The sequence below is a fragment of the Entelurus aequoreus genome, linkage group LG17 (assembly GCF_033978785.1).
Source record: "Entelurus aequoreus isolate RoL-2023_Sb linkage group LG17, RoL_Eaeq_v1.1, whole genome shotgun sequence".
In the NCBI taxonomy this organism is placed as follows: domain Eukaryota; kingdom Metazoa; phylum Chordata; class Actinopteri; order Syngnathiformes; family Syngnathidae; genus Entelurus; species Entelurus aequoreus.
The window spans coordinates 26,988,648-27,006,628 of record NC_084747.1 but is presented as its reverse complement, the minus strand read 5'-3'; the positions used below and the strand labels follow the sequence as shown (position 1 = coordinate 27,006,628).

Genomic DNA, 17,981 nt, shown 5'->3' with positions numbered 1-17,981 from the left:
GTGAAATTTGTCCTCTGCATTTGACCCATCCCCTTGATCACCCCCTGGGAGGTGAGGGCATCAGTGGGCAGCAGCGTAGCCGCGCCCGGGAATCATTTTTGGTGATTTAACCCCCAATTCCAACCCTTGATGCTGAGTGCCAAGCAGGGAGGTAATGGGTCCCATTTTTATAGTCTTTGGTATGACCCGGCCGGGGTTTGAACTCACAACCTACCGATCTCAGGGCGGACACTCTAACCCAGGGGTCACCAACCTTTTTGAAACCAAGAGCTACTTCTTGGGTACTGATTAATGCGAAGGGCTACCAGTTTGATACACACTTAAATAAATTGCCAGAAATAGCCAATTTGCTCAATTTACCTTCAACTCTATGTTATTATTAATAAATAATGATATTTACACTTAACTGAACGTTTTAAAAGAGGAGAAAACACGAAAAAAATGACAATTAAATTTTGAAACATAGTTTATCTTCAATTTCGACTCTTTAAAATTCAAAATTCAACCGAAAAAAAGAAGAGAAAAACTAGCTAATTCGAATCTTTTTGAAAAAATTAAAAAAAGAATTTATGGAACATCATTAGTAATTTTTCCAGATTAAGATTAATTTTAGAATTTTGATGACTTGTTTTAAATAGGTTAAAATCCAATCTGCACTTTGTTAGAATATATAACAAATTGGACCAAGCTATATTTCTAACAAAGACAAATCATTATTTCTTCTAGATTTTCCAGAACAAAAATTTTAAAAGAAATTCAAAAGACTTTGAAATAAGATTTCAATTTGATTCTACAGATTTTCTAGATTTGCCAGAATAATTTTTTTGAATTTTAATCATAATAAGTTTGAAGAAATATTTCACAAATATTCTTCGTCGAAAAAACAGAAGCTAAAATGAAGAATTAAATTAAAAATGTTTTATTATTCTTTACAATGAAAAAAAATAATTTACTTGAACATTGATTTAAATTGTCAGGAAAGAAGAGGAAGGAATTTAAAAGGTAAAAAGGTATATGTGTTTAAAAATCCTAAAATCATTTTTAGGGTTGTATTTTTTCTCTAAAATTGTCTTTCTGAAAGTTATAAGAAGCAAAGTAAAAAAATTCATGAATTTATTTTCACAAGTGAAGACCAAGTCTTTAAAATATTTTCTTGGATTTTCAAATTCTATTTGAGTTTTGTCTCTCTTAGAATTAAAAATGTCGGGCAAAGCGAGACCAGCTTGTTAGTAAATAAATAAAATTAAAAAAATAGAGGCAGCTCACTGGTAAGTGCTGCTATTTGAGCTATTTTTAGAACAGGCCAGCGGACTACTCATCTGGTCCTTACGGGCTACCTGGTGCCCGCGGGCACCACGTTGGTGACCCCTGCTCTAACCACTAGGCCACTGAGTAGGTAGATAGGTAGATACCGATTATAGTCGCCAAGGAGGTCGATATATGGAGCCGATATTCATTAGCAATAAAACGATAGCACGTACAATTAGGCATGAAAACACTCCTTCAGACATCGCACATGGGACGGTTTAGTAAGTGTGAATAGTTTTGGTTATATTGTAAAACTTGCAAACGTTGCTTGGATTGATGAATGAAGAATCATCTCGAGCAGGATGACTCGTCGATGAAATGGGACTTATACTTCCGGTTCAAGAAGTACATTTTCAACCTGCAGCACCTGCAGTGAGGGAACTCGTCCAAACAAACACACCTTTTCAGTGCGTCTGTCGGTGTTTTATGACAACTATTTGTTCTATACAAACCATTATGGCCGTTAGCAAAGAAAAATCCATGAATTAGCTGCACTGTTTTATAAGCCACAATGTTCAAAGCGTAGGAAAAATGGTCAACACAAAGCCCTGGATCCTGGAGGTTTTCAAGATGGATCCTACATTTGATCTGGGTTAGTTTTTGCCTCATCCCTCACTTAAAGCGTGAGTGAAAATGCGTAAAGAATGCACTCGCCAGTTGATAAGTCTGAAAGAGAAAAGAGATGATGGAGTATTATCTGCTCACAGATGCTACTTGGTGCTTGTTTGAGCACACTGCAGCCTCGGTCCCACGCAGGGTTCTCACAGGAATGAGGCCTGCCTACTAATAATGTCTGACATGGCCGCTCTTCCTCAGGAGGTGGTCCTCAGTCCCACCGCCGTGTCCTACAACATGGTGCAGCTCAGCGCTTCAACACAGTACTCGGTCAGGCTGCAGGCCATCGCTGGTCCCAAGAGGAGCCGAGTCGTCGCCACGGTCTTCACCACCAGTGAGTCATGTGGAGCACCAGCACCTCTGCTACCTTCCTCTTGTCTCATCTCATTTCTAAATGCTCCTGTCGTCTAAACGCAGTGAAATTTACTGCCAGAAATACACAAATGTTCACAAAAAAAGTAAACAACCATTTTCTGCAAGTAAAAAATGATTCGCAAGAATAAATAAAAAATGTTTCAATTAAAAAAACAACGATTTGTAAGTAATATAATGAAATTTCTGGCAGTAAAAATTGATTCGAAGGGTAAAAAAATAAAAAATTCTGCAAGTGTAAAAATTATTCGGTATTTAATTTAAAAAATTATTCACAAGTACAAAATACTATTTTCTTCAATTAAAAAAATATATATTTGGAAGCATAAAAACAATTTTCTGCAAGTAAAAAATGTTTTCGCAAATATAAAAAACAACTTTGTTCAATTAAAACAACGATTTGCGAGTAAAAAATACATATTCTGCCACTATAAAATGATTAAAAATGAAAAAAACAAAACTTAACTTTAACTTTTCTGCAAGTATAAAAAAAACAAATATTAAATTAAAAAACTATTCGAAATTTTCTTCAGTTAAAAAAATTATTCGCAAGTCAAAAAACAATTTTCTGCAGGAAAAAAAGTCTTCAATTAAAAAAAAAAATTGCAAGCACAAAAAAACTGTTGTTTTCTTCAATTACATTTTTTTTCCGCAAGCTTAAAAAATATTTTAAGCATAAAAAAACGATTTGCAAGTATAAAAATAATTAGAAGGTTAAAAAAAAATTTTTTAATCAAAAAATGATTCACAAGTACAAAAGACTATATTAAAAAAGCGATTCGCATGTATAAAAATTATTTTCTGCACATAAAAAAAATATTTGCAAATATAAAAACAATTTTGCTCAATTAAAACAATAATTTGTAAGTCAAAAATAAATGTTCTGCCACTATAAAATGATTTAAAAATTAAAAAAACCTTAACTTTTACTTTTCTGTAAGTATAAAAAAAAATTATTCAATAAAAAAAATTATTTGCAAGTCAAAAAACAATATTCTGCAAGAACAAAATGATTCAAAGGTATAAAAAAAATGTCTTCAATAAAAAAAAAATGTTGCAAGTACAAAAAAATATTTTCTTCAATTAAAAAAATTATTCACAAGCTTAAAAACTATTTTTTGCATAATAAAACGATTTGCAGGTATAAAAATAATTCAATGGAAAAAAAAGTTTTTAATGAAAAAAATTATTCACAAGTACAAAAGACTATTTTATTCAATTAAAAAAACCATTTGCAAGTATACAAATTATTTTCTGCAAGTAAAAAAATTATTCGCAAATATAAAAACAATTTTCTGCAAGTAAAAAAATTATTCGCAAATATAAAAACAATTTTGTTCAATTAAAACGATTCACAAGTAAAAAAAAAACAATTTTCTGCAAGTATCAAAAAGATTCAAAGGTTAAAAAAAAATAATTCTACAAGTAAAATGTATTCAATTAAAAAATGATTTGCAAGTATATCAACAATTTTCTTCAGTTAAAAAAATGACTCGCAAGTACAAAAAAAATATTTTCTGCGAGTATAAAATGATTCAAAGATATAAAAAAAAGGTCTTCAATAAAAAGAAAAATTGCAAGTACAAAAAAACAATTTTCTTCATTTAAAAAGATCACATTGTGTTTAGAATAAAGTCACATTTAATAAGATCAGATTCCAAGCAAATTCAGGACTACTTCCTGATGAGGCCTGAATCTGATGCCAAAAGATCAGATTAGATCACTTTGGAGCGTTTACACTGGCAACAAAAATCCCATTTTGGTGTGCAGAGTAAACGTAAAAAATTAATCGCAAGTATAAAACAATGTTTTCTTCAAGTTCAAACTTTTGGTGCTAATACAGCTATTCCACCCTGTGTGATCCACACACTTGCCTGTAATTCACACTGTGCAGCGACAGGTGGTGCTGCTGAGTCAATTTAAGTTATCTGTGCATGGTGCCGTCCGCCAAAACCTACTTGCCAATGGTTGGGCGAGAGTAAAAAAAATGTTGGTAGAGTCATTTCACTCCGTAGGTGTGAAAGTGGATATTGGTGAAGTTTTTGCCCCCAACACTGTGGTGTGTTTGACAGCCGGTGTGCTCTACAAATACCCCAAGGACTGCTCTCAGGCCCTACTGAACGGGGAGAACACGTCCGGCCTGTACACCGTCTACCTGGGGGGCGACGAGAGCCAAGGCCTGCAGGTCTACTGCGACATGAGCACTGATGGAGGAGGATGGATGGCAAGTAGTGTTCCTTTTCCAACATGACTCCAGCACCATCCCTTCATACAGAATCATGCAGCGTTTTGTACAATGTGACCTCCAAAATCTTATCCATTCCTTAATTTTTTTTAAAACAGACAACTATTTTTTGTGTTTGTAAACCCTATAAAAAGTTTTTAATAGTCTTTAAAAGATGCTAACATACAGTAGTTCACATTTATATTAAGGGTGTCCCGATCACTTCCAATATGATACTGAACATGGAGCTGATACGATACCAGCAGGAATCATACATTATTTGGTAGTGTGGAATAGGAGTGCACAACAACAACAAAAAAACAAAACAAAAAAATTCTTATACCGTATTTTTCTGAGTTGCTCGGAGTATAAGTCGCACCGGCCGAAAATGCTAAATAAAGAAGGAAAAAAACATATATAAGTCACATTTTTTGGGGAAATGTATTTGATAAAACCCAACACCAAGAATAGATATTTGAAAGGCAATTTAAAATAAATAAAGAATAGTGAACAACAGGCTGAATAATTGTACGTTATATCAGTGGTCCCCAACCTTTTTGTAACTGCGGACCGGTCAACGCTTGAAAATTTGTCCCACGGACCGGGGGGTGGGGGTGGAATAAAAAAAATATGTATAAAAATGTTATTTATTTTTTATTTATTTTATTTTTTTTGTCATTAAAAAATACAATCATGCGTGCTTACGGACTGTATCCCTGCAGACTGTATTGATCTGTATTGATGTATAATGTAGGAACCAGAAATATTAATAACAGAAAGAAACAACCCTTTTGTGCGAATGAGTGTGAATGAGTGTAAATGGGGGAGGGAGGTTTTTTGGGTTGGTCCACTAATTGTAAGTGTATCTTGTGTTTTTTATGTTGATTTATTAAAAAATAAAAAATAAATAAAATAAAAATAATTACTATTTTTTTTTATTTCTTGTGTGGCCCGGTACCAATCGATCCACGGACCGGTACCGGGCCACGGCCCGGTGGTTGGGGACCACTGCGTTATATGACGCATAAATAACCAACTGAGAACGTGCCTGGTATGTTAACGTAACATATTATGGTAAGAGTCATTCAAATTTGGAGGACCCTTTCACTTACCAACATCTTTAAATGATATTCACTACTATTGTAATTGTTCTATGGTATTGTGAATAAACTTGAAACTTACAGTATAGCAAAAAAAAACAAAAAATAAAATAAAAATAAAAATAAAAAAAATACCGTACAATAAAATTTAAAAAATAAAATAAAAATAAAAATAAAAAAACTAATAAAAAATAAAATAACCATAACATATAGAACATGCTATACGTTTACCAAACAATCTGTCACTCCTAATCGCTAAATCCCATGAACTCTTATACGTCTAGTCTCTTACGTGAATGAGCTAAATAATATTATTTGATATTTTACGGTAATGTGTTAATAATTTTACACATAAGTCGCTCCTGAGTATAAGTCGCACCCCCGGCCAAACTATGAAAAAAACTGCGACTTATAGTCCGAAAAATACAGTGTATATATATATATATATATATATATATATATATATATATATATATATATACACTACCGTTCAAAAGTTTGGGGTCACATTGAAATGTCCTTATTTTTGAAGGAAAAGCACTGTACTTTTCAATGAAAATAACTTTAAACTAGTCTTAACTTTAAAGAAATACACTCTATACATTGCTAATGTGGTAAATGACTATTCTAGCTGCAAATGTCTGGTTTTTGGTGCAATATCTACATAGGTGTATAGAGGCCCATTTCCAGCAACTATCACTCCAGTGTTCTAATGGTACAATGTGTTTGCTCATTGGCTCACAAGGCTAATTGAAGTTAAAGTTAAAGTTAAAGTACCAATGATTGTCACACACACACTAGATGTGGTGAAATTTGTCCTCTGCATTTGACCCATCCCCTTGGGGAGCAGTGGGCAGCAGCGGCGCCGCGCCCGGGAATCAGAAAACCCTTGTGCAATCATGTTCACACATCTGAAAACAGTTTAGCTCGTTACAGAAGCTACAAAACTGACCTTCCTTTGAGCAGATTGAGTTTCTGGAGCATCACATTTGTGGGGTCAATTAAACGCTCAAAATGGCCAGAAAAAGAGAACTTTCATCTGAAACTCGACAGTCTATTCTTGTTCTTAGAAATTAAGGCTATTCCACAAAATTGTTTGGGTGACCCCAAACTTTTGAACGGTAGTGTATATATATATAAATAAACACACAGTATATATATATATATATATATATATATATATATATATATATATATATATATATATATATATATATACATACAGACTTGTTCAGGGTGTACCCTGCCTTCCCCCCAAGAGCAGCTGGGATAGGCTACAGCACCCTCACGACCTTGAGAGGGACAAGCAGTTTTTTGTGACAGAGTGATTGGAGCACATACTTGTTGGTCAAAGAAAACATTCATGAAGTTTGGTTCTTTTATGAATTTATTATGAGTCTACTGAAAATGTGACCAAATCTGCTGGGTCAAATATTTGGTTACATGTCCCTTGGTAAGTTTCACTGCAATGAGGTGCTTTTGGTAGCCATCCACAAGCTTCTGGTTGAATTTTTGACCACTCCTCTTGACAAAATTGGTGCAGTTCAGCTAAATGTGTTGGTTTTCTGACATGGACTTGTTTCTTCAGCATTGTCCACACGTTTAAGTCAGGACTTTGGGAAGGCCATTCTAAAACCTTAATTCTAGCCTGATTTAGCCATTCCTTTACCACTTTTGACGTGTGTTTGCGATCATTGTCCTGTTGGAACATCCAACTGCGCCCAAGACCCAACCTCCGGGCTGATGATTTTAGGTTGTCCACCTGAAGAATTTGGAGGTAATCCTCCTTTTTCATTGTCCCATTTACTCTCTGTAAAGCACCAGTTCCATTGGCAGCAAAACAGGCCCAGAGCATAATACTACCACCACCATGCTTGACGGTAGGTATGGTGTTCCTGGGATTAAAGGCCTCACCTTTTCTCCTCCAAACATATTGCTGGGTATTGTGGCCAAACAGCTACATTTTTGTTTCATCTGACCATACAATTTTCCTCAAGAAGGTCTTTAATTTGTCCATGTGATGATGTGATGATGTTCGCAGCAGAGTGTGAAGCGACTGGGATGAGAATCATCACCTCCAAGTCCGAGTCCATGGTTTTCGCCCGGAAAAGGGTGGAGTGCCATCTCCAGGTTGGGGAGGAGATCTTTCCCCAAGTGGAGGAGTTCATGTACCTCGGAGTCTTGTTCACGAGTGAGGGAAGAGTGCATCGTGAGATCGACAGGCGGATCGGTGCGGCGTCTTCAGTAATGCGGACGCTGTATCGATCCTTCGTGGTAAAGAAGGAGCTGAGCCGGAAGGCAAAGCTCTCAATTTACCGGTCTATCTACTTTCCCATCCTCACCTATGGTCATGAACTTTGGGTTATGACCGAAAGGACAAGATCACGGGTACAAGCGGCCCAAATGAGTTTCTTCCGCCGGGTGGCGGGGTTCTTCTTTAGAGATAGGGTGAGAAGCTCTGTCATCCAGGGGGGGCTCAAAGTAAAGCTGCTGCTCCTCCACATCGAGAGGAGCCAGATGAGGTGGTTCGGGCATCTGCTCAAGATGCCACCCGAACGCCTCCCTTGGGAGGTGTTTCAGGCACGTCCGACCAGTAGGAGGCCACAGGGAAGAGCCAGGACACGTTGGGAAGACTATGTCTCCCGGCTGGCCTGGGAACGCCTCGGGATCCCCCGGGAGGAGCTGGACGAAGTGGCTGGGGAGAGGGAAGTGTGGGGTTCCCTGCTTAGGCTGCTGCCCCCGCGACCCAACCTCGGATAAGCGGAAGAAGATGGATGGATGATGATTATTATTATTATTATCAGTTCATATTGTGGTGTTCCATGCCTAATGTTCACAAGTGTTGACTTCAGTCTACAATATTGTCAATCACATGACTCGTTCTGCTGCTCTTCTAGGTCTTCCTCAGACGCCAGAGTGGCAGACTGGAGTTTTTCCGCAATTGGAAGAATTACACGGCGGGCTTTGGAGACATGACCGATGAATTCTGGCTAGGTAATTGCTACTCAACATAGGAGAACATGGAATGAATATAGAGTACTTTTCACATTGCCATTATGGGGTATTGCGTATAGAATTTTGAGGGAAAAAATGAATGTATTCCATTTGGGAATAATTATTTTATAAAAGAAACAAAGTTGCAGCATTACATTCATGGCAGTCCAAATATAACCAGTGATGATGTCCTTTTTAGTGGACAAATGATGGAGTATTATTATTATCTTTATTAATATAATCGTAGTTTTTTTTTCTTCTAGAAAACATCCCAAATATCTCCTATTTTATCCATTATTTTACTTAGGGGTAAAATAATGACACGCCAGCATAATATATATATATATATATATATATATATATATATATATATATATATATATATATATATATATATATATATATATATATATATATATATATATATATATATATATATATATATATATATATATATATAAATATATATATGTGTATATATGTATGTGTATATATATATATATATGTATGTGTGGGAAAAAATCACAAGACTATTTCATCTCTACAGGCCTGTTTCATGAGGGGTTTCCTCAATCCTCAGGAGATTTTATATATATATATATATATTTACACTTTTTTACTCTTTCATTTTTGTCCTCAAAATTCTACACACAATACCCCATAATGGCAATGTGAAAAGTACTATTTTTCAACTTTGTAAATGTATTAAAACAAAAAAAAAGTTAAAAATGACATGTACATGACTATTCAGTCTTTACTCAATACTTTGTTGATGCACCTTTGGCAAAAATTACAGCCTCGAGTCTTTTTAAATACGATGCCACAAGCTTGGCACACCTATCTTTGGGCATTCCTGGATAAAAACCAGGCTTCCCATCCAACCTGATGGAGCTTGAGAGGTGCTGCAAAGTAGAATGGATATAGAGTACATTTCACATTGCCATTATGGGGTATTGTGTGTAGAATTTTGAGGACAAAAATGAATGTATTCCATCTGGGAATGAGGCTGTAAAATAAGAAGAAGTGGCGCTGTGAATACTTTCCGGATGCAATATCGACTAACTGACACTTGGATACACTTTCGGCAATACAGATAGATGCAGGTGGATCAATAAAATATGATACAGGTGACATGATGTCAGATTGAGTAACACAGGAAGTGGTCTCCCCTCAGGTCTGTCCAACCTGCACAAGTTGACAGCAGGAGGACAGTATGAGCTCCGAGTGGACCTGAGGGACAAAGGAGAGAGCGCCTACGCTCACTACGACAAGTTCTCCGTCTCCGAACCTCGGACGCGCTACAAAGTCCACGTAGGAGGATACAGCGGAACGGCAGGTAAAGATCGGGGCCGATACGGATAGCGATTATGAGTAGTCAAGGAGGCTGATGAGCCATATATTCATGAGCAGTAAACGTGATTTAAACATGAATATTATATGTTTTGTGTGGCGCTAATGTTGTGTTTAATCCATCACAACAAATCTAAACTTAGTTTTTGTTTGGTACAAATTCCTGGTTTATCCAGGAATTCACAAATTTCCAGGAAATTCCTGTTCAAATCAATTGACATTTTCAAGGGTCTGCAATGCCCAAATTTCTCAAATTTTTCCAGTTTTCACAGTCCACATTTTTCAACCAAATCCAACCGTTCCACCATCAAAACCTTCCTTTGAGTTGGGACATTAATTTGTGTTTCGTACAAATTATCAGTTTCCCCAAATTTCCAGGAAATTCCCAATTCAAATGAATGGACATTTTAAGGTTCTACAAGACCACATTTCTACAAAATTTTTACCCGATTCGAAACTTTTAACCGTCCACACACTTCTCACTATTTTCAATTTCCCCAAATTCCCGGTTTTCCCGGAATTTCCAGGAATTTGACAATGAACGGGCAATATATAAACTTCTGCATATGCCACATTTCTCACCCCATTGGAACATTCCACTTTCAACACGTTCCACTCACCTTGGACAATCAAACTACCATTTTCCAAGTTCAAAAAAATTCCAGGAATTCCCGGCTTTCCAATACCCTATTTTCACCTTTTGTTCTAAAGTTTTTACAATCCACATTTTTCAACTAATTCCAACCATTCCACCATCAATACCTTCCTCTGAGTTGGGACATCAAATGTTGGTTTTCATTTCAAACAAACTTCCGGTTTTTCAGGAATTCCCAAATTTCCAGGAAATTACCATTAAAATGAATATATATTTTAAGGTTCTATAATGCCCAAATTTCGCACATTTTTGCACCATTTTTTGGGCCATTCGAAACTTTCAACCGTCCACACATACTACTCACTCTGGATATCGAAGGCAAAAACATATTTTCCATTTCCCCAAATTCCCAATTTTCCCGTAATTTCTCTCCCCATTGACAATGAATGGGCAATATACAAACTTCTGCATATGCCACATTTCCCACCCAATTGGAACGTTCCATTTTCAACACGTACCACTCACCTTGGACAATGAAACTACCATTTTCCAAGTTCAAAAAAATTCCAGGAATTCCAGGAATTCACAGAATTCCTGGCTTACCGGTACCCTCTTTTCACTTTTTGTTCTAAAGTTTTCATACTCCACATTTTTTTAACCAATTCCAACCGTTCCACCATCAAAACCTTCCTCTGGGTTGGGACATCAAATGTTTGTTTTTGTTTCGTACAAATTCCCGGTTTTTCAGAAATTCCCAAAGTTCCAGGAAATCCCAATTCAAATGAATGGACATTTTAAGTTTCTATAACGCCCAAATTTCTCACACTTTACACCATTTTTTACCCGATTTGAAACTTTCAACCGTCCACACACACTACTCACCCTGGATATCGAAGGCAAAAACATGTTTTCCATTTCCTAAAATTACCAATGATCCCGTAATTTCTCTCCCCATTGACAAAGAATGGGCAATATACTAACTTCTGCATATCCCACATTTCCCACCCCATTGGAACGTTCAACTTTCAACACGGTCCACTCACCTTGGACAATCCAACTACTATTTTTCATGTTCAAACAAATTCCAGGAATTCACATTCACATTGTCATCAAAACAGGCCCAGAGCATAATACTGCCACCACCATGCTTGATGGTAGGGATGGTGTTCCTGGGATTAAAGGCCTCACCTTTCCTCCTCCAAACATATTACTGGGTATTGTGACCAAACAGCTAAATTTTTGTTTGATCTGATCACAGAACTTTCCTCCAGAAGGTCTTATCTTTGTCCATGTGATGTCAAAAAATAAGAGTTGTAGAAATGATTGGAAACTCCCGACAGCCATGACATGGACACCAATAGAAACAAGCCTTTTGGCTTTTTGTGCCATCCATTTGTCTTTTTAAAGCATTACATGGATTAAATTCTTTAAGATGTCAATAAACTTCTCAATCAATCAACATTATGTCCTTCACAAGTGTATGTAAACTTTTGACCACGAATGTAGGTCAAAACGGCCGGCCGATAATTGGTCGACTGCTGAATGAGACGACTTTTATTGTTTACGTGTCAGAAACTGATCCCTGATCTTGTCTTGGAAGGGGACTCCATGACGTACCACCACGGTCGGCCGTTCTCCACGTACGACCACGACAACGACATCGCCGTCACCAACTGCGCGCTGTCGTACAAGGGCGCCTTCTGGTACAAAAACTGTCACCGGGTCAACCTCATGGGGCGATACGGAGACAACAGTCACAGCAAGGTAGGTCTTTAGTATCCTCATCACCGGATGTTGTTGGATCAATCATAAGACTTTGATCAGGGATGTTTGCATGTCCGTGTGATATTCTGACTTTACGGTCGTCCTACGTGGAGGAGGATACCAGTACTCAATGTTTTTGTACTTCATGTGGTAAAACATGTTTATTTAGTATTCATGTAACATTTGACAGTGAGCTGTTGTATCATCTGCAAGTACCGTATTTTCCCGACTATAGAGTGCACCGGTAAATAAGCCGCACCCGCTAAATTTTAAAAGAAAATTTTAGCCGCAGATATACTGTATATATGTTGTGAAATGAGTTATTTAAGACAGAAATATTGTTTATTTACATACCTTAATTGTTTCCAAACGGTGTGTGTAACACGGCAGTAAAACGGCTGATCGAACAAAACAGAAGTCATGGTCATGGACCCACGAGCTGCGCAAGCTAGCTCTCCAAACAGCTAAACAGACTCAATAACTCCACGGTGACGTTTTGGTGGATTCACTGAGGGATTTGTTGAAAGTGAAACAATACAGAAAGAATGCCGTTGTAAGTTAATATCACTAACACAGACACGTGTTAGCATATTAGCTCATGCAAATGACGCTAGCTGCATTACATTCTGATATCATGTACAAACATGCATGAAAACACTCCTACAGACATCACACGTGGGACGCTTTAGTAAGTAAGAATGAAAAAAAGGAAAAAAACTACCTGTAAACAGAAGGACACCTGCTGTGAGCGAATTCGTCCATAAGGTGGCGACACAGCACACTATAACTATTCTATTTTGGCTGTTATCGGAGAAAAAATCCATAAATGACCTGCATTGTTTTTTAAGCCGCAGGGTTGAAAGTGGCGGCTTATAGTCCAGAATTGAGGGTTTTTGTTTGCATCCTCAGGGTGTGAACTGGTTCCACTGGAAGGGACACGAGCACTCCATCGAGTTTGCCGAGATGAAGATCCGTCCATCCAACTTCAGAAACCTGGAGGGGCGCAGGAAGCGCTCCTAGACGCCACGCCCACCTCGGCCCCGACATTCGGACCGCCCGCACCTCCACCCAGATCTGACCCCTGACCTCCCGTGCAGCGACCAAAGCCACCGAGACCCCCCTGCTGCCTCCATGCGGACCGAGCTCCATCTTCCTGTTCTTCACAGGCTGCCTCGTGCTGAGCGGACATCTTTTTACACGTCACACGCCAAAGACAGCAGAACAATGTCAGGACTATCCGGTGTGCGCCAGGAGGCCCGTGTGCATGATGTCACCCATCGCTACAGCCAAGACACCTTGATCGGCTGTTTGTGGAAAGGAGTGGTCAATAGGCGTGTAAAAACCAGGCACTGTTTGTACTGTGTATACTGTATATACTGCATGTACTGTATATACAGTATGTACCGTATACACCATATGTACTTTATATACCGTATGTTATGCTAGCCATGATCTTAACAAGAGTGGACTGACACCATGAACACTTCCTGTCCCTCACGTCATGTGGGACATCCACGCAAGCCCTTTTCTGACACTAACAAATAAATACTCCAATTATGAGATAAAAAGTCCCAATTATGACATACAAAGTCACAATTGTGAGGTAAAAAGTCGGAATTATGAGATAAAAATTCATAATTGTGAGATAAAAAGTTGAAAGTAAGATAAAAAGTTGAGATTAAGAGATAAAAAGTCGTAATTATGAGATAAAACGTCGAAATTGTGAGATTAATTAATCGAAATTATGAGATAAAAAGTAGAAATGATGAGACAAAAAGCTAAAACTATGAGATAAAAGGTCTAAATTGAGATTAAAAAATCCAAATTATGAGATAAAAACTCGAAATTAGGAGATAAAATCTAAATTATGAGATTAAAAAATCGAAAATTACAAAATAAAAAGATGAAATGGAGATATAAAAACTTTAAATTATGAGGTCAATCTAAATTATGAGATAAAAAGTCGAAATTATAAAACAAAGTTGAAACTATGATATAAAAGGTCGAAATTGAGACAAAAAGTCAAAATTATGAGATAAAAACTGGAAATTATGAGATTAAAAAATCTAAATTATGAGATAAAGTCTAAATTATGAGATAAAAAGTTGAAATGGAGAGATAAAAAGTCAAAATTAAGCGATAAAAATCTAAATTATGGGATAAAATAATCAAAATTATGAGATAAAGTCTAAATTATGAGATAAAAAGTTGAAATGGAGAGATAAAAAGTCAAAATTATGGGATAAAAAATGTAAATTATGAAATGAAGTCATAATGAGATAAAAAAGGAAATTAGATATTTTATACCAGTCTCAGTGGCACATCTTTGAGAAGATTTAATCATTTAAATTTCTCACATCAGAATTTCAACTTTTTTATCTCATAATTTCAATTTCTCATCTCATAATTTTAATTTTCTTATCCCATGATTTCAATTTCTCATCTCAGAATTTCTACTTTCTCATCTCATACTTTCAATGTTGTCATCTCATAATTTCAATTTCTCATCCCATAATTTCAATTTCTCATCTCGTAATTTCAATTTTGTCGTCTCAGAATTTCGACTTTCTTATCCCATAATTGACATTTCTCATCTCAGAATTTCAACTTTCTCATCTCATAATTTCATATTCACATGCATTATTTCAATTTCTCATCTCGTAATTTCAATTTCTCATCTCATAATTTAAACTTTGTCATCTCATAATTTCAATTTCTCATCTCATATTTTCAATTTCTCATCGCATAATTTCAATTTCTCATCGCATAATTTCAATTTCTCATCTCATAATTTCAATTTCTCATCTCAGAATTTCAACTTTATCTCATAATTTCAATTCCTCATCTCATAATTTCAACTTTCTTATCTCATAATTTCAATTCCTCATCTCATAATTTCAACTTTCTTATCTCATAATTTCAATTTCTCATTTCATAATTACAACTTTCGCATCTCAGAATTTCAACTTTCTCATCTCAGAATTTCAACTTCTCATCTCAGAATTTCAAATTTCAATTTCTCATCTCATAGACTGACGATTGGGTGTTTAGTTTTTGTCAGTGGTGTAAAAGGTGCTTGCAAGAAAGAACAAGGTGAAGGTGACCACTCCTACAGTACAACATACATCTGAGTCATCATGTTGGTCTACAACCAGGTGATGGTGACCACTCCTACAGTACAACATACAGTACATTCGAGTCATCATGTTGGTCTACAACCAGGTGATGGTGACCACTCCTAAAGTACAACATACAGTACATCCGAGTCATCATGTTGGTCTACAACCAGGTGATGGTGACCACTCCTACAGTACAACATACATCTGAGTCATCATGTTGGTCTACAACCAGGTGATGGTGACCACTCCTAAAGTACAACATACAGTACATCCGAGTCATCATGTTGGTCTACAACCAGGTGATGGTGACCACTCCTACAGTACAACATACATCTGAGTCATCATGTTGGTCTACAACCAGGTGATGGTGACCACTCCTACAGTACAACATACATCTGAGTCATCATGTTGGTCTAGAACCACTCCTACAGTACAACATACATCTGAGTCATCATGTTGGTCTAGAACCACTCCTACAGTACAACATACATCGGAGTCAGCACAATTGTACTAAAAGCACAAGATGACTCAAGTTGAAATAAATAAACGATAATTTCTTAGTCCTTGTGTCACTTTATCCTCCCTGGTTCCTCCAAGGAGCCCACCTGTGATAGAATAGACGTCCCCATGAGAAATAATCCTAATATGGAAGTATTTAGACCGGTTGAAGTGGATTGCATTCATTGTGGGGGCCCCTCAAACTTTTCATTACGTGTTGGATGGAACCAAGGCAGGACCTACTATTATTATTATTATTATTATTATTGTTTTTAGGTACGTCATTCATCGCCGTGACGGTTCTTTGCTCTTGTCATACTTCTTGTGAATACAGTAGATGTATGTGGAACAAGAGAATGTGTTATTCAAATTGTAAAAACATAGTCAGGTCCAAAAGAGTCGTTTTTAAGCCCCCTGTTCCCAGAAACAAAAAGAATGAACTGTGTTCTTATGGATGTGTTTGTTTATAACAACTGTTTCTCTGTGAACTGTACTACAATAAAACTGTTTGTTTGAAAGATGTTTGGCATGTCTGGTACAATCTCCTCCCTGATCTCAGTACAACATACATCTGAGTCATCATGTTGGTCTACAACCAGGTGATGGTGACCACTCCTACAGTACAACATACATCTGAGTCATCATGTTGGTCTAGAACAGGGGTCACCAACGCGGTGCCCGCGGGCACCAGGTAGCCCGTAAGGACCAGATGAGTAGCCCGCTGGCCTGTTCTAAAAATAGCTCAAATAGCAGCACTTACCAGTGAGCTGCCTCTATTTTTGAAATTGTATTTATTTACTAGCAAGCTGGTCTCGCTTTGTTCGACATTTTTAATTCTAAGAGAGACAAAACTCAAATACAATTTGAAAATCCAAGAAAATATTTTAAAGACTTGGTCTTCACTTGTTTAAATACATTCATTAATTTTTTTACTTTGCTTCTTATAACTTTCAGAAAGACAATTTTAGAGAAAAAATACTACCTTAAAAATGATTTTAGGATTTTTAAACACATATACCTTTTTACCTTTTAAATTCCTTCCTCTTCTTTCCTGACAATTTGAATCAAGGTTCTAGTAAATTAATTTTTTTTATTGTAAAGAATAATACATTAATTTTAATTTAATTATTCATTTTAGCTTCAGTTTTTTCGACGAAGAATATTTGTGAAATATTTCTTCAAACTTATTATGATTAAAATTCAAAAAAATGATTCTGGCAAATCTAGAAAATCTGTAGAATCCAAATTTAAATCTTATTTCAAAGTCTTTTGAATTTCTTTTAAAATTTTTGTTCTGGAAAATCTTGAAGAAATAATGATTTGTCTTTGTTAGAAATGTAACTTGGTCCAATTTGTTATACATTCTAACTAAGTGTAGATTGGATTTTAACATGTCATCAAAATTCTAAAATTAATCTTAATCAGGAAAAATTATTCCATAAATTATTTTTTTAAATTTTTCAAAAAGATTCGAATTAGCTAGTTTTTCTCTTCTTTTTTTCGGTTGAATTTTGAATTTTAAAAAGTCGAAATTGAAGATAAACTATGTTTCAAAATTTAATTGTCATTTTTTTCGTATTTTCTCTTCTTTTAAACCGTTCAATTAAGTGTAAATATCATTCATTATTAATAATAAAATAAAGTTAAAGGTAAATTGAGCAAATTGGCTATTTCTGGCAATTTATTTAAGTGTGTATCAAACTGGTAGCCCTTCGCATTAATCACTACCCAAGAAGTAGCTCTTGGTTTCAAAAAGGTTGGTGACCCCTGGTCTAGAACAAGGTGATAGTGACCACTCCTACAGTACAACATACATCTGAGTCATCATGTTGGTCTACAACCAGGTGATGGTGACCACTCCTACAGTACAACATACACTGGACTTGTGTTCCACATCCCCTGCGAGCTAACAAGGCAGATGTGTACAGCTCTGGTAATGGGTACATTCGCACCCACCTGCACAAATGTACTTCAAAATGTAACAATCAAACTAAATATGACTTTTTTTTTTTGTTTACTAGGGCATGCATATATAATATGCA

General features: G+C 36.2%; 2 protein-coding genes across 8 annotated transcripts in view; one reads left to right on the top strand and one right to left on the bottom strand.

The window, feature by feature from the left end:
* The window catches only part of tncb (tenascin Cb), a 232,461-nt gene extending 216,004 nt beyond the window's left edge, over positions 1-16,457 (top strand). For 4 of the 6 annotated variants that reach the window (XM_062025419.1, XM_062025417.1, XM_062025421.1 and 1 more), the window contains 6 exons: positions 2,125-2,257; positions 4,368-4,519; positions 8,517-8,613; positions 9,788-9,949; positions 12,159-12,322; positions 13,232-16,457. In XM_062025419.1, the coding sequence (XP_061881403.1) occupies positions 2,125-2,257; positions 4,368-4,519; positions 8,517-8,613; positions 9,788-9,949; positions 12,159-12,322; positions 13,232-13,342 (819 nt within the window). In that variant the 3' untranslated portion in view covers positions 13,343-16,457. The remainder of the gene's footprint in view (positions 1-2,124; positions 2,258-4,367; positions 4,520-8,516; positions 8,614-9,787; positions 9,950-12,158; positions 12,323-13,231) is intronic. The other 2 variants (XR_009821700.1, XR_009821701.1) reach the window with 2 other exon arrangements.
* The window catches only part of LOC133632763 (TNF receptor-associated factor 2-like), a 126,680-nt gene that overhangs the window by 50,389 nt on the left and 58,310 nt on the right, over positions 1-17,981 (bottom strand). The gene's annotated exons all lie outside the window — the stretch shown is intronic.